This window comes from Chelonia mydas, chromosome 4 (genome assembly GCF_015237465.2).
Source record: "Chelonia mydas isolate rCheMyd1 chromosome 4, rCheMyd1.pri.v2, whole genome shotgun sequence".
In the NCBI taxonomy this organism is placed as follows: Eukaryota; Metazoa; Chordata; order Testudines; family Cheloniidae; genus Chelonia; species Chelonia mydas.
This window is the reverse complement of record NC_057852.1, coordinates 94,337,203-94,354,222: the sequence shown is the minus strand read 5'-3', so window position 1 is coordinate 94,354,222 and position 17,020 is coordinate 94,337,203. Positions and strand designations below refer to the sequence as shown.

The window sequence follows — 17,020 nt, the reverse complement described above, 5'->3', positions numbered from 1 at the left end:
GGTATTGCTTACTTCTGTGTCCTACATGTCAGAAAAGTACCTCCCAGCCCCTGCCTTCAAACAGGAAACCGGATAGGGCTGGAAATCCAAAATCTCAGCCTCACAAAGACATTTAACCTCTAGTAGTAACTAGGTCCTAGATCCATTTGTAAAGAGAGTCTCTAGGGATATGTAAACAAGGGAGGAACTATTCGGGGTTGAGTATGTGCACTTTGGGGAGGACATGTGCTCGTATACCTGAGGGGGCTAACTGCAGAGGGAAAAACTTGAAATATTGTTAAATACAATAAATATTTCCACATAATGCCAATTTTATTTAGATATGCTGGACAGGTGGGCTATCTGATTGCTGGGATGAAAGAGGTTACGGAAGCCCAAATAGGAGACACGCTGTATTTACATAAGCAGCCAGTGGAGCCTTTGCCAGGCTTTAAATCAGCGAAACCAATGGTCTTTGCAGGTGAGGAGTATACCAATTCAGAAACTGGAAGCAGTTTTATGTTTCCTACAGGAGTAGGAGAGCTACTCAGGCAATGGAAATTTATGAACATGCGTCCACATTAAGGGGATGTGAAGACAGCACACTAGCAGAGTGTTACTCTAGAGCAGGGGTGGCCAACCTGAGCCTGAGAAGGAGCCAGAATTTACCAATGTACATTGCCAAAGAGCCACAGTAATATACCTCCCGCTGAGCTGTTTCGCGGCGTGCAGGAAGCTCTGGGGGGGAAGGGGTGGGGCAGGAAGGGGTGGAGTGGGGGCAGGGCCTCTGGCAGAGCCCTGTGAGCACCCCCTGGCACATTGGAAAGTTGGCGCTTGTAGCTCCAGTCCGGGAGTCGGTGCCTGTACAAGGAGCCGCATATTAGCCTCTGAAGAGCTACATGTGGTTCCAGAGCCACAGGTTGGCCACCCCGTTCTAGAGTGGTATGTGATGCTTATATAACCTTGTAAAATTTTCCTGTCTTTGACTTGGATAGACAAGACTAAGAAAGCTTGCCAATGGCTTTTAAATAAGATGCTAACACTTATTTTCACTACGGGAGGATCATCTTAGCTCACATAGGCCTTTCATGGCTGAAAATAAACTTGTACATCTTCACGAATCGTGCCACTAATTTGGACTTGTTCCTCCTGATAAGCAATTTCTGCTGTCTATTGTGAAGCATTTTCCATGGGAAAAGCCTTATTTTATTATTAGCAGCTCTTGTTTCACATTTTTTTTTTAAAAGATGATGCGTGACCAAAACTGGTTGTCAAAATGATCCTGCAAAACATTTAAGTATGTGCTTAACTTTAAGCATGTGAGTAGTGACATTGACTTTCTGTCACTGCCTGCTCTCGTAAGTTTACAGGAGGCAATATTTCTGTCTACAGAAGATGAGGAAATAATTGTAAGGAAAAGCAGCAGAAGAAAAGAGCCACATTAATTACCTTCTGAACCTGTGTTGAGAGAATGGGAAAAGTTCATTTACTTCCTCAGATGCATGATCATATTGGAGGCTATAAAATAAGATCATTATCTTGGGATAATTTGCAATGTGCTTCTGCAGTCCTTTTCTCATTTGCCAAAATATGAAGCTAAAATGTATCTTTATGAAACAACTGTGAATATAATGTAAAAGTAAAAAACCAAAAACAAACAAAAAAGAACCCTCAGAATTTCAGGAGTAGGGAGTTCACATACAAGTCTTCCTTTCTTTAAAATCTTCTGCTCAACCTTACCTTTGTGACAATTGCTTTCCTTTGAAGTTGGAAAAAAATCTGAGTGTCTTCTATTCTCATCACGGGCCCTTAGGCTTTTGCTAGGCTGCTGCTTGACCATTTGCATCTTTAACTATGTTTGAGGGGAAGGAGTGGTTTACCCATCTGAAACACAAAGAAATGGAGCAGGAACAGTTAATTCTGGCATGTCTTAAACTTTTGAGGGTTTAACGTTGAAACCTTAATAATGTCTTCTAACATTTTTTAATGGAATAATATATAGAGCCATAGAGTTTAATGCCAAAAGGGATCACAAGATCATCTAGTCCAGCAGTTCTCAGACTTCATTGCACTGCGACCCTCTTCTGACAACAAAAATTACTTCACGACCCCAGGAGTGGGGACCGAAGCCTGAGCCTGCCCGAGCCCCACTGCCCCGGGTTGGGGGGGTTAAAGCCTGAGCCTCACCACTCTGGGCAGGGGAGCCAAAGCTGAAGCTCAGGGGCTTCAGCCCCAGGCAGGGGACCTCCAACCTGAGCCGCGCCACATAGGGCTGAAGCTCTCTGGCTTTGGTTTCGGCCCTGGGCAGTGGGGCTCAGGCTTCAGCCCTGGAACCCAGCAAGTCTAAGCCAGCACTGGCAACCCCATTTGGGGTCCCGACCCACAGTTTGAGAACTGCTGATCTAGTCTGATCATCTGCATCTGATAGACCTCCGCCACCACCACCATCGTCACCGAGGACCCACACACTAAATCCAACAATGGAAATGAGACCAAAATAAATGAGACCCACAGGAAACTAGACTATTAGGTGCCAGAGGCAAGCGAATAGGACAGACCGAGGTGCATCAGTGAGTGAGGCCCCAGCAATGGCCAGGAAATGATTAAATGAGATATACCGAAATAATCCTGGTAAGTGACCTGCACCCACATGCTTCTGAGGAAGGCAAAAAAAACCCCCAGGTCGCTGCCAATCTGACCTGGGGAGGGGGATTCCTTCCCAACCCCACTTATGGTGATCAGTTAGAACAAGAACCAGCCAGCCAAGCACCTGAGAGAGAGAGAATGCTTGGTGACACCTCAGAGCCCTGGCCCACCCTGCCAAGTGTTCTGTCTCCAGCTGTGGCCATCCCTGATGCTTCAGAGGAAGAAGATAAAAAAGGCCTCCCAGAATATATGGGCACATGGGAGGCGGGGAGATCACTTCCTGATCCCTGCAAGTGGCCAGCTGAATCCTGAAGCGTGAGCTTTCGGAACATAAACTGGAAGTGAGCCCCAGGGCTGCTGTTCTCTGTCCCCCACCATCATAGGCAAATCTGTCATGCAATTGCACTCATAAATGTGTCCCGCTCTCTCAAAACTAAAGTGTTTGCCCCCACAGCTACTACTGGGAGGCTGTTCCAGAATCTCACCCTTCTGATGGTTAGAAACCTTCTAATTTCCAGCCTGAATTTGTTCGTGGCCATTTTATATCATTTGTTCTTGTGCCAACATTGTCCTTTAGCTTAAATAGCTCTTCACTGTCCGTGGTACTTACCCCCTTGATGTATTTATAGAGAACAATCATATACACTCTCACCCTTCTTTTTGCGAGACTGAACAAGCCAAGCTCTTTTAATCTCATCTCATAAAATAGGCCTTCCATTTCTCTATTCATCCAATTAGCTCTTGTCTACACCTGTTCCAGTTTGAATTAATCTTTCTTGAGCATGGGTGACCAGACTTGTACACAGTATTCCAGATGAGGTCTGACCAATGCCTTGTACAATGTCATTAATACTTCTCTATCTCCACTGGAAACGTCTCCCCTAATATGTCCTAGGATTGCATTTACCTTTTTCACAGATGCATCACGTTGGTTGCTCATCCTCTGATTGACCTATGCACCCAGGGGTGTCTCCTTCTCTTTCATTTCCAACTGATGAGCCACCAGCTTGTAGCAGAAATTCTGATTATTAGACCCAAGTGCATGACCTTGCATTTTGTACTATTTAATTTCATCCCATTTCTGTCACTCCTGTCTTCAACATCATTCAGATAATCTTATGTACTAATCTGATCCTCCTCTATATGAGGAGGCCTCCAAACTTTGTATCAACAGCAAGTTTCAAGAGCGCACACCTACTTTTTGTGCCAGGATTATTAATAAAAATATTGAATAAGATTGGTCCCTAGACTGATCCTTGAGGAACTCCACTGGTATCCTCTCTCTAGTCCAATAATTCACCTTTTCACCTATTCAATCTTTTAGATAAGCAAAGTGCAGTAAAAGTTATTTTCTCAAAAGATGAAATTAGGTTAGTTCAGCATGATCTACCATTGGTAAACGCTTTACCATTTACTTGTATGAATTTAATTATTCTTTCCTTCACAATTTGTTCTAAAACCTTGAATACTACTGAGGTCAGTCTAGCAGGTTTGTAATTGCCTGGATCACTTTTTTCCCCCCTTTCTTAAAAATAAGTACAACGTTAGCTATTCTCCAGTCATATGGTTGTACCCCTTCATGAATAGATTTATTTCCTTAAATTCTTGCTACTGGACTCGCAATCTCATGTGCCAGTTCTTTTAATATTCTGGGATGGAAGTTATCTGGTCCCCCACCCCCACCCCCTTCCTCCCAACTTGAATGCATCAAACTCTTTATGCCAGGCATGGCTCCACTAATTAGGTGCCTGGCCCCCGGAGAAGACGCACATGTAAGGTGAGGTGGTGGCCTTGTGGGCAATAGGGAGTAGGTGGGAGGGGGAAGTGTGGTGATAAGATTGGGTAGGGGGAATTCGGGATGTGCAGGGCTGCGGCGGCCAGAGAAAGAGGCGACTTCCCCCAGCTCTAAGGCTGCAGCTGCCAGGGAGAGACGGCCCTCCTTGCCAGCCTCAGCTTGGAGGCTACCACAGTGGGGGAGAGAGGGAGAGACACCCCTCCCTTCTTCCCAGCTTGGGGGCTGCCGTGGCGGGGGAGAGTGGGCCCATCCATTGCATTAGAAAGATAAAACCACTAATATTAAAATATGAATTGTGTGCTTCTATTTGAAGAATAAAAAAAGTTTTTTTGTTATTTAAAGCGCTTTACAGTAGTTAGCTAACAGTACAAACAACATTTGGAAAGATCATTAAGTGGTCTGCCGAGACCCTCAGCAATTTTCAAGTGGTCCGCAAAAAAGAAAGTTTGAGAATGACTGCTTTACAGTTTACTGCTTCATTGATGTACAGTTCCAACCATGTTTACCTTTTCTCTCTTCTTAACCGCACATACTCTTCAATGCCTGTATTCCAGTCATGAGTGCTATTCCACCATGTGTCTGTAATCCCTATAATTTGTGGTTTGACCTCCTGCAACAGTAGTTCCACTTACTCCATTTTATTGCCCAAACTCCTTGCATTCTTGAATAAGCATTTCAGTTGTTTCCCTGGGACCTCACCTAGTTTTCTAGCTTGTGGTGTTCCATTATCCCTTACTGTGTCTTCATTTAGCTGATTTTCCTGCTTCTATGTATTGATGCCAGGCATAGAGATATTTTCAAATCTCTCCCAACCTTATTCCCCCATCTTATTTAAAGCCATTCTTATCAGTCATGCCAGCCTTAATCCCAGAAGATTAATACCCCAGGTACTCAAGTGGAGTCCATTAGTTGAGAAGAGTCTTGTTTCCCTAAATGCCTCCCAATAGTTGATCATCCCAAATCCTTGTCGCACCAATCCTTGAGCTATTTGTTGATCTTAATTGTCTTGTCATGCATTCTCCCTCCTTCTCTAGGGACCAGAAGTATTCCACTGAAAATCACCCGAGCTTCCTCTTCTTTTAGCATCTTACTGAGCTGAGCATAGTCATCCTTGATCTATTTCAGTGGGAATCTAGCAGTGTTCTTCATCTTGACTTGTAGTACAACTTGTGGATTTTTGCCCACTCCTCTCAGGATCCTCTTCAGCTCCATGTCCACATCTTGGCTCCTGGGACATAGCACACTCTTCTGTTCTCTGGATCTGTTCTGGTTATAGGCCTGTCAATTCTTCTGAGTATAGGTCACATAGACCTGATCACATAGACCTGTCTGTTCCTTGTATTGGTATGAATACTTGCATGTTATCCTCCATTTTCCTTAGGCTCGGGTCCATCATCTCTTTCTCTTTTTTTCTGCAGGAACTGGTTTCCCTTCTTTTCTTTCTTGCCACCCCATCTTCTGCCTGTTTTTTCTTTTCATTCTCCAGTGCAGCAAAACTGTTACTTAATTCAATTTCACACTAGGTGGTCTCTTCCTCTGCTTTGTCCGTATGGTTACATTTTCCCATGGATCTGGCAGTCCTCCCTTTAGCTCCTTTTGTTTGGCAGGTGTCCACAGATCTTTAGTTGCTGTACCACCTTCTCTGTCCTCTTCTGCATTATACCTTCAAATCCCCTTCTAAATTCCATCATCTCCAGCTTCATCTCTAATCCTTGGATCTTCTCTGCCATGAGCTCTGTCAAGTGACGTTTTATACATAAGTAGCTCCCACCAGATACTCCCTCAAGGATGATGTACGTCCCCCCAGCTTCTGCATCTAACCATCTTCTTTCTTATCCTAACCTCCGTAGGAGCCTCAGTAGCCATCATTGTTTTCTCTTCCTATGCACTATTCCTGGCGGTGGGAGGGGGGAGAAAGGGAAGTATGTGTGGGGGTATCTCATTCCCCAAACTCTGCTGTTAGCTGTTCACTGCTCCAATGTTTGTTAGTAACTGGCTTTTAAATCTGACTTTTACTGGAAACCACAGTAAACACTTATGGCCCAGATTGTGCCTAGGCCTTACATGGGCATGTGCAGGTAAATGGAGAAATAGTAGAGTGGTACTTCCACCATGTTTGGCCTGGCAGTGTGCACCAGAGAGGGTGGGCCATGTTGTTTTCCCTCCTCTGCGCTGTCCCTCAGACCTGTACCAGCACCACTAATACCATTTGAGGAAGACAGCAGTGCTAAGATATCCCCTACATTGAGAACTCCAGGAGGTAATCTGTGTCCAGGAGGGGAGCTTCTTGGAGAGGAGCAATCTACACTGTTCACAAAACATGGCTGTGCCACAGAAGCACAACAGAGCCTGTAACTAGCACTAATTATGTGAACCATTTGTCACCCCGACAGTTTCACTATTTAAATATTTTCACTTCTTATGATTTGATGTGGCACATTACTTTCTTGCTTTTTGTGCTACACAGGTATTTGGAAGGAGCATCTTATCGAAAGGCATTAATCTGTTTATGTGGTGTAAATTTATATGTGCAGGGCAGGTTACAGCAGGAGTTATATAAAACTACAGATGTTTTATTGCTTGGGAGGCATTTGAATATTAATCCCTTACAATAGGCCAAAAATGTGTGGATGTATCTTTCAGAGCCATTCAGTTTCTCATAGAGCAATCTTATTTGTCGGGTTTGAATTGTAACTATTTTTCATGATCTTTCTATCTCAGGGGTTCTCAAACTGGGGGTCGGGACCTGTTAGGGAGTTGCAAGCTGTCAGCTTCCACCCCAAACCCCGCTTTGCTTCCAGCATTTATAAAGGTGTTAAATATATTAAAATATGTTTTTTTAATTTAGAAGGGGGGGGGGGGTCACACTCAGAGGCTTGCTATGTCAAATGGGTCACCCGTACAAAAGTTTGAGAACCACTGTTATATCTGAAGTAATCCTAAAACTTTAAAGTTGCAATTGAAATGTATTCACCTCGTCCTGGTGAATTTCTAAGAATGTGACCATTTCTGGACATTCAGTTCTTTTGAACTCTTTCATATGAGATGCATATTTCTATAGGACAGGTGAATTGGAATGGAAGAAAGGTATTTCTAATTCACATTTCCCTATTCATTACATTACATTACATATACTTAAGGGTGTAAATTAAAGATAAACTCTGTCAAGATGTAGCTAAATGGCTCGAAAGGATAAACTGGTTCAGCAAAATCAGGTTCTTTATCATGTCAAGTTTGATTGAATGGTGTACAGTGTAATGTGTTTCTACAGGAATGTACCCGGTAGACCAGTCAGAGTATAACAACCTGAAAAGTGCTATAGAAAAACTGACACTAAATGATTCCAGTGTAACTATTCATCGGGATAGCAGCCTTGCCTTAGGAGCTGGATGGAGGTGAGACTTACTACAATTATTACACTTTAATTTTAGGAAGTGTCTTATAATATATGGGGGGCTTGTTGATGGTATAGGTCTTTTACTTCTGGGGATTTTAATTCTAATTCATATTAGGCCTAAGTGAGTGCTTGATCTTATTTCTAGTCCATTTTCGTGTACAGCACACAATTTGTCTTGATTGGCAGTCTTCCTTCAAGAGAAGCCCTGGAGTAGAGCTGGGAGAAATTTCTCAGATTAATAGTTAATTTGCCAAAAAGTTCAGTTTTGGGGGTGGGTGTGTTTGTATCTGTGTATGTCTGTCTCACTAACCACTGGGCTAAGGGTTATAACACAATTGGGCTGAGGGGAGATTTGAATCCACATCTCTGACCTACCTTACCTACCACCCAGGTGAGTGCCCCTGTTTGCTGGCCAAACCAAAAAAAGCCACAATTATTTGCTCGGCTCTATCCTGGAATCAAAGGGCACAGATGTCATTGATCAGGATTAAGGATTGCCTTTACTGTGCTTGACATTGCCATATCATTTAGTTTCCTAGCACTGTATTAATAATGTAAAATAATACCATAGGAATAGAGTGCACATTTTGAATAACAGTGTTTTTTTTTTAGGTTGGGGTTTCTTGGTCTTCTACATTTGGAAGTTTTTAATCAGCGCTTGGAGCAAGAATACAATGCATCTGTCATTTTGACTGCACCCACTGTTCCATATAAAGCTGTTCTTTCCTCAGCAAAACTGATAAAGGTATTTTAATTTAGTTACAGGAGCTTGAAATGAACAGCAGCCTAAAACCTTTTCTAAGCTAGTAAAATAAATTGTAGATCAGTATCTTATAGGTGAAGCAGCAGCGTCTTCTCCCTTGTTTAGGTTTCTTAGCACTATACATTAGAAAAATTCCTCAGGCGGTGGGTGTCTTCCCCCGCTCCCCCCCCCCCCCAAAAAAAAAAAAAAAAAAAAAGAACTCTAGTGTCTCTGTGGCTTGCAGCACAGCATTGAAATTTGGCAGGGATAGTTCTGGGAAAAAGGAGGCTCTTTTTGCTGGCTCCTTGTGCACATGTACAGAATTGGTTGAGGTACGAGCTCTTGAAAATTGCCATTTATGCCCTGCGTTTGTCTTGATGTGCAAAACCCTGCATGTTCTATATGTGCGTGGCAGGGCTGTCAAGCGATTAAAAAAAATTAATAGCAATTAGTTGTGCTGTTAATAATAGAATACCATTTATTTAAATATTTTGGACGTTTTCTACATTTTCAACTATACTGATTTCAGTTACAACACAGAATACAAAGTGTATAGTGGTCACTTTATATTTTCATTACAAATATTTGCACTGTGAAAAACAAAAGAAATAGTATTTTTCAATCGTCTAATACAAGTACTGTAGTGCAATCTCTTTATCATGAAGGTTGAATTTACGTGTAAAATTTTAGAGCCTAGAAGTCCACTCAGTCCTACTTCATGTTCAGCTAATTGCTAAGACAAGTTTGTTTACGTTTGCAGGAGATAATGGTGCCTGCTTCTTGTTTACCGTGTCACCTGTTTTGGATCGTTATCGAGCAGAACCTGTCATCAGCATGGACGCAGGTCCTCTGGAATGGTGGTTGAAGCATGAAGGGACATACAAATCTTTAGTACATCTGGCACGTAAATACCGTGCAATGCTGGCTACAAACGTGCCATGCAAACGCATTTCTCACTTTCAGGTGACGTAAATAAGAAGCGGGCAGCATTATCTCCTGTAAATGTAAACAAACTTGTTTGCCTTAGCGATTGGCTGAACATGAAGGAGGACTGAGTGGACTTGTAGGCTAAAGTTTTACACTGTTTTGTTTTTGAATGCAGTTATGTAACAAAAAAAATCTACATTTGTAAGTTAGTTTCATGACAAAGAGATTGCACTACAGTACTTGTATAAGGTGAATTGAAAAATACAATTTCTTTTGTTTATCATTCTTACAGTACAAATATTTGTAATAATAAATAATGTGAGCACTACACTTTGTATTCTGTGTTGTAATTGAGATGAATGAATTTGAAAATGTAGAAAAACATCCAACAATATTTAATAAATTTTCAGTTGGTATTCTATTGTTTAACCGTGCGATTAATCACAATTAATTTTTTGAGTTTACTGTGTGAGTTAACTCCGATTAATTGACAACCCTAGTGCCACGTCATAACTCTATAATTATGTCTGTGGGGGCATGCAAACCTGATTTGAGGAAAAACCTTGTCCACCTGGAGACATGCTCTTCTGTTAGACTTTGTATTGCAACGGAGAAGCATTCATGTGGAGCTGCTGACAGATAAAAGATTCTCTCCCCTTCGCTTTTGCCTCCCCCCCCCCCCCATGTCTGTCCCCTTATCCAGTGTCAGCTTCCAACTGAGCTTAACAAAACAAGGCAGGAAATAAACACAGACTTTGTTTGGAAGCAGTTAGGGTTGCTACACACCTCACATGCCAAGTGTACAAACCCATAGAAGCAAGGAAACAAAGTTAAGCCACCTAACAGTACATACAATCTATCCTTGTGCCCACAGGTACATTATCACTATTACAATTACAGACCACACATCAGAACCATAACTGTTCATCTACGGATGCCAGCCTTCCATGACACCTTTTATCTACCCTTCAGCATACATCACTCCTTGCTAAACTACCTTTTAGCATACCAAACATCCACAATTGCCAGTGTTGGAGAAAACATCTGGAAAAAGGATGTGTGCAGAAGGGTGCAAACAGGGAAAAATTAAGGCTGCAATCTGTGGCATGTGGTATTACACTGTTTGTGTAATAAGTTGTGTGCTTGTGCGTGGAGGGGTAAGCTAGTCATATTACAGTAACTCCTCACTTAAAGTCGTCCCGGTTAACGTTGTTTTGTTGCTGATCAATTAGGGAACATGCTCATTTAAAGTTGCACAATGCTCCCTTATAACATGCTTTGTCCACTGCTTGCAGGAAGAGCAGCCCGTTGGAGCTAGCTGGTGGGGGCTTGGAACCAGGGTGGACCGGCAGCCCCACTATCAGTTCCCTGTTCCCCTAAATTCCCTGTGCGGCAGCTGCCCAGCAGGCTATCAATTGCCAGCAGTTCAGCTCTCCCTCCCCCCACTGCCATGTGCCACACATAGAACACTACTGGGGACACTGATAATATAGATTCTGCACCTATTGCTGGTGGGAACCAAAGAGACATGAGCTCACGTCTCGCTTGTTCTACTGACTTGTGCCCTTCAAAACCCTTATTATTGAACAAGGCCTCCTATCCATTGAGAGTTTACACAAATGGGTTAGAATCTAGGTCTCTGATATGGAAGGACCCTGGTGTCAGGCTGGCCATTCAGTCACACTGTCTATAAAAAGAAAAGGAGTACTAGTGGCACCTTAGAGACTAACCTAGTACTCCTTTTCCTTTTGCGAATACAGACTAACACGGCTGGTACTCTGAAAACTGTCTATAAAAATTTTCCAAATCTATCTACTCAGCTAAGCTGTCTATAAAATGGGACTACTGCATATTTAACCCTCTGTTTGAAAAACATTATTTGTGGTCATGTAACTCAAGACCCACATCATAATGCATCTGCACAAGGGGGCAGAATTAATGTTGCGCAGGCAGGCAGCTTTAATTCTGGCACTTCGTAACTTCAGGCTTATGAAGTCCAGCACTCAAAATAACATTATTTTATTTTTATGTAATTAAGTCTACATTGTGCTGCCTGTGGGAGATCCTGTCTCTAAGTAACTTCGGATCTTAGTACTGACAGACTGATATACAGACAGCAATTTCTCTCAGTGACAATATTTCCCACATTTTTCTCTCCCAAAAAGCTGTAACAAGATTTGAATTGAACTATGAAAAGACTCTTGTGATGCATCTGTATAATATTTGTTTTGGCAGGAGAGACAGAGCAGAATTGTTTTAATTGGAATACAGTCAGGAATAAAATGGCAAACTTTTCAGTTGTTCATGAGTTTAGTGCATGTAAAGTGAAGGACTTCTGCAGCGTGCCACTCGAGCTCATAAATTTCCCATTGATTTTAATTTAAAATTAGTGAGTACCTGTTCCATGGGAGCAATTTACTTTTCAGCATACCTCATCATGGGTTCCACAGATAATGTTTCTAGCAATACAATTATGCAAAATATAGAAATTGCATTTTCTCTGAGCTGTAGCCTTTCAGTTACAGTTCAGCACAAACATAGCATGCAATGGGATTCCATCTCTTCTCACTTTCCTGAAAGTGACTAAAATTGGCATTCACTGGAGTTCAAAGATGAAGGAAGAAATACAGTCATGCCATGAAGCAATTTCTCATAATGCAGGTGGTTCTGCGCATCCTTTTAGATACACACAACCCCTTGATTAAAAGGTGACTGTTTCAGAAAAGTGATGGTCATAAGGATTAAAAGTTATGTTGGCCTGAAGTCCACAACTTGTAAGACCAATGATAACACTCCTGGAGCGATGGGAGTAGTGACTGATTTCAGGTCTATTGTCTTGCAAACCATTAGGGCTATAAAAATGAATGCTATACAGTGCTGGACAGCTTGAAAATGTACCAATAATTTCTTAGCTTACTAGGTCAAGATATCCAACTTTAAAATAACCTGTTCTGAGTATCTTCTTGCCTTTTCCCAGCAACTTCAATTTTCAACTGATTTTGATGGCTGCTGTCTCAAATTGTTTAAAACCAGAGCCAATTCTTTATATCATCTAAAAGTCTGGAATCCCAGCAGTCAAATAGTGTAAAGCATTAATCTGTAACTCAGCGTTTGAGACTCCTGCCTCTTACTTGTTGCAGAATTTAGTCAATATGTAGTGAATAATGAAAGTGCCCTTTTCCAGTGTGGGGATTGGATGTTATGCAGTGAATATTGAACAATGAGGATAAAAAATAAATATTGAGCAAATGCTTTATTCACTGGTCACCTTTCAGCCTTAATGATCTTTTAATGTAGTTTTTGTGTGAAATTCTTCTTCATTTGTATTCATAATAATCTTTCCACATTATGTTTGGACGGTGCATGAATTTTCATAGTGAAAACGAGAGGCTTTTAAAACCATCTTTTGCAGAGGTACAGTGCTCTTACATTTCAGCTATTCCTTTAATCTAATATTAATATTATGATAACCATTGACAGTAGACAAGACTGTATGGTATTTAGGAGATTTTAATTACATTGTGTTTTATTCCTATACTTCTGCATTGATGGTAAATCTGTTTTTTGGTTCAGTATTTAAACATACTAATTTAGATGGCTGACATTTAAAAATATTCCATTCAAGTACTTTTATGTCTTTGACTGAAATGTGAGGTCTGGTAGTGCTTTAAAATCATATTTGCCATGAATTTGAGATAATCACATTTTTCACAAGTGTTTCCCCCAAACAATTGCAATATACAACAAGGAGTCTGGTGATATTACCGAGAGATATATGGAAGAAGTGGTTTTTTATCCACGAAAGCTTATGCCCAAATAAATCTGTGAGTCTTTAAGGTGAACTGCGCTCCTTGTTGTTTTTTGTGGATACAAACTAAAACGGCTACCCCCTGATAATTGCAATATAATTTATATAATCTCACAGCATGAAATTTTATGAAGCTTTCCCCCCTTTCATGTATTTTAAATGGGAAAAGTCTTCTAGAAATACTGCCATTGACAAAAAGGGTGGGAGCTAGTGATATTCGTAAGCGCAGTATAAAAAGTCATTTATATATATGGACGTCAGAGTAGATGATCATGATAGTCCCTTCTGACCTTAAAGTCTTTTGAGGCTATATATTTTGTGACAATTTTTCATCCATTGTAACACCCCTGTAGATTTTTTTACAATTAAAACTAACTCAATTTAATAAATAGAAAAATTGAGCACTGATGATTCTTCTTTACTTTCAGTGTATTTTAACTTAACCAGAATTAAGACTTACATGTAACAAAAAGATACATTTGTCTATTGTAAGCCACCACAACATTCTGAAGAGAGGTTATAGATGCTCTGCAGCAACGCTTTATTCATTCAAAATAAACATTGATTTAACTTTTTGTTGACAAAAGGCTTGCTTCTGGGAGTTTTGTGTGAGAAATGCTTGCAGAATTGGGATCACAGTCATGATGCCTAGTTTTTAAAAGTAAACACTCTATTTTGGTCCGCTACATTTGGCACAATAGTAAGGTAGAGGTAAAATTGTGTGTTTTAATCTACTTGATATTGGAGATAGTTACCTGCCTTACTGTACCAGACAATCATTAATACCTGAGGCTGCAAAGGTATCTTTACATTTTAATGTTGCTGCTTCCTTATACTTAATGAACATCAAAAACTTATGAAACAAGAAATAATAATGTAAGTGTTTTTATTTTCATAAATAAATTTCCAGAAATGTCTTTCCTCTAATCAGTGGTCTGAGAATAAAGTTCACTAGAAGTACTTGTAAAGGGACTCCAGTGGAAGCAAGTTCTTGATTCAGTTGATGTCTTTCCGTTTGTAGGAGCACGGAAAAGAGGAGATTACTGTTATCAACCCTGCTGAGTTTCCTGATAAATCTTCAGTATCAGAATATTTGGAACCAACCGTTTTGGGGACTATCATAACACCTGATGAATATATTGGAAAAATAATAACTCTCTGTCAGGTTTGTATAGAATTTTCGTTTTGTGATTGCACTCTTAAACCACATGTGGTATCTAGATACCACAGTGACGGGTACCATAGGAATGTTTAGTAATAATACTCTCAGTAATATCAAGATTTAAAACTGTCAGGTCTGAATGACATCACTTTTCTGAATTATAAGGTCATTTAGCAAGGTAATATCTTTTATTGGACCAACTTCTGAAGAAGAGCTCTGTGTAGCTCGAAACTTTGTGTCTCTCACCATCAGAAGTTGGTCCAATAAAATATATTACCTCGCCCACTTTGCATCTCTAATGTCCTGTGACCAACACGGCTACGACACTGCATACAAGATCATCCAGTGAAAGATAGCTACTCAAGCTCAACCCTGGAGAGTCTTTTAAACAATTGATCCAGCTCCCAATTAAAGAGATGGGGTTTTGCTAGTTTGTTTCACCACTAAGGAGGGGAATCACCAATGGGAGATGCTGGCGGTATTAGGTACAGGGTATGTAGGAGTAATTTAATTAAATATAATTTCTATCCACAGACCTGAATAACAGCAGTTTCTCTTGCTTAACTTAGGGAGTTTTGCAGTTTCTTGTCTCTCTGACAAGTGTTGCAAATATGATATGTTTTACCTGACTCTGCCATATACATATGTTGAACAAAGCAGGATGATGGAAATTATAGTCAATGATTCAAATAATCCCATTCTGGTAGAAAACTAACATTGTTTCCATTGATTACATCTGCAGTACACATTTTAAAAGCTTGATTCTTTACCCAAACACCTTCCCCTGTTGCATTTGCAATATTTTACTCTATTTTTTTTAAATGTGTACATTAAAAATAAATGAAACACTGTTCCTAAAAGCAGTATTTTATATGGTTTTGTATATACAAACTTTGTCACAAAATGTTTTGTAGTATACAAAATTACAGTATACATAATTCAGGACAGTATACTACTATGTCTGTTACATTAGTGCCGAAAGTATATATGGGATGAAGACGTATAGTAGAATAAATAAATATGTAAAAATAAGACTATTGAAAGGAGTTGGGCCCTGATCCTGCAAGCGCCCCATCATGGCTGGTCTCCTGTGTCTAACAACCTTGACTTTATTGGGGCTGCCTGTAGATGTAAAGCCCACCCACGAAGAACTGCTTGCAAGATTAGGACATTAGGGAGCAGCAGCAGAAGCTCTTAAGATTTTCAGTGATGAGACAAGAGGCATTAGGAAATATATGCATGGGATGGATCTCTAGACCATTAGTGCAAAAATGGCCACTTCTTGAATTATGATGCTGTAATTCTCCATGAATTCTGGGAATCTAAACAAAACTACTTTAAAAAAAAAAAAAGTGCTCAAACTGTCTGATGGCTTGTTGCCAGAACCTTTGTATAATAATAGCCCCATATTTGCCCGTTTGTTCTGTATTTGTGTTGTGAGATTTTTCTGCTGAGGAGAGTTCATTCTTTTAAAGCGTCATATTTATTAGACTCGCAGGGCTGTTCAGAAGGACATGGTGTACATTGATGAGCACAGGGTTATGCTGAAATATATCTTCCCGCTGAATGAAATTGTGGTGGATTTTTATGATGCTTTGAAATCACTCTCTTCTGGATATGCTAGGTAATTTTTTTTTTTCTTAAAATACAGTTTAAGAATTTTGAGTGAGATTTTCAAAGACACAAATGAGAAGTAAGTGCTCAACTCATTATTATCATTAAACACCGTATTCAGGGAAGCATAGCCATGTGTAATAGCATTTCCTCAAGGAGTTTACAATGTAGATTAAACATAACAGAGAAGGGGATGACAGATGGTGGGGATATGGCAAGGACAAGGGATACAACAGTGAAAGATTGGATAAACTTACCGTTATGTTCATGTTTGGCTAAAACAAATACATCTTTGCTCAGACTGCTACCAGAAAGCTTAAAAAAAAAAGGGGGGGGGGGGTGAATGGGGTGGGAAGAAGGTTACCAGTAGATGTTGAATGTTTCACCAAAATAAGATTTTGTGAAATGTAAGAGATCTTGACTTATGTCTGTTTATAATATTGTGTGTGTGTGCGCGCGCGCGCATGGGCGCGCTATGAATATTTTGCATACTTAGCAAGGGCAGTGTATAACAATGTTAAAAATAAAACTTTTAAAATCTAATGTTATTAATAAAACTCTACTACAGCAGCTTCTTTCATAAAAGCTGTAGAACGTTCCTGTGGAATAGGAAGATATTAAACCCATTTTGCAGATGAGCAAACTGAGGCAAGGCCATACTGTACATCACTGACAGAACTGGGAATAAAACAGAAGAAACCCGACTTGTAGAAGAAGAAACTCCTGACATTCCCTTTTCTTATATATCAGTTCTGCAATAACAATGGCTAAATGACACACATTGTAGAGAGAAAGCATGTATAAGGTGTAAGTACAGTAGCTTCCACCCATTTTGGGTATGTGATTGTTATTGGTAATGGAATTTCCTATTATCAGTTCTTCATTAAGTTACACTCAGACCTGCAGACAGGGGTTTGAAAATCCCAGCCTAATAAATCAGGTCATGTTAT

The 17,020-nt window shown here is 40.4% G+C and overlaps 2 protein-coding genes across 7 annotated transcripts in view; one reads left to right on the top strand and one right to left on the bottom strand.

Annotated features, from left to right (window-relative positions):
• GUF1 (GTP binding elongation factor GUF1) overlaps positions 1-17,020 on the top strand; it is a 48,544-nt gene that overhangs the window by 17,460 nt on the left and 14,064 nt on the right. For all 6 annotated transcript variants that reach the window (XM_043544411.1, XM_037897847.2, XM_037897849.2 and 3 more), the window contains 5 exons: positions 321-460; positions 7,692-7,815; positions 8,430-8,562; positions 14,316-14,459; positions 15,947-16,080. In XM_043544411.1, coding sequence (XP_043400346.1) covers positions 321-460; positions 7,692-7,815; positions 8,430-8,562; positions 14,316-14,459; positions 15,947-16,080 — 675 coding nt within the window. The remainder of the gene's footprint in view (positions 1-320; positions 461-7,691; positions 7,816-8,429; positions 8,563-14,315; positions 14,460-15,946; positions 16,081-17,020) is intronic.
• Positions 1,840-17,020, bottom strand: part of GNPDA2 (glucosamine-6-phosphate deaminase 2) — a 43,755-nt gene continuing 28,574 nt past the window's right edge. The window contains exon 6 of the mRNA XM_043544416.1: positions 1,840-1,863. Within this exon, the coding sequence (XP_043400351.1) occupies positions 1,856-1,863 (8 nt within the window). The 3' untranslated portion in view covers positions 1,840-1,855. The remainder of the gene's footprint in view (positions 1,864-17,020) is intronic.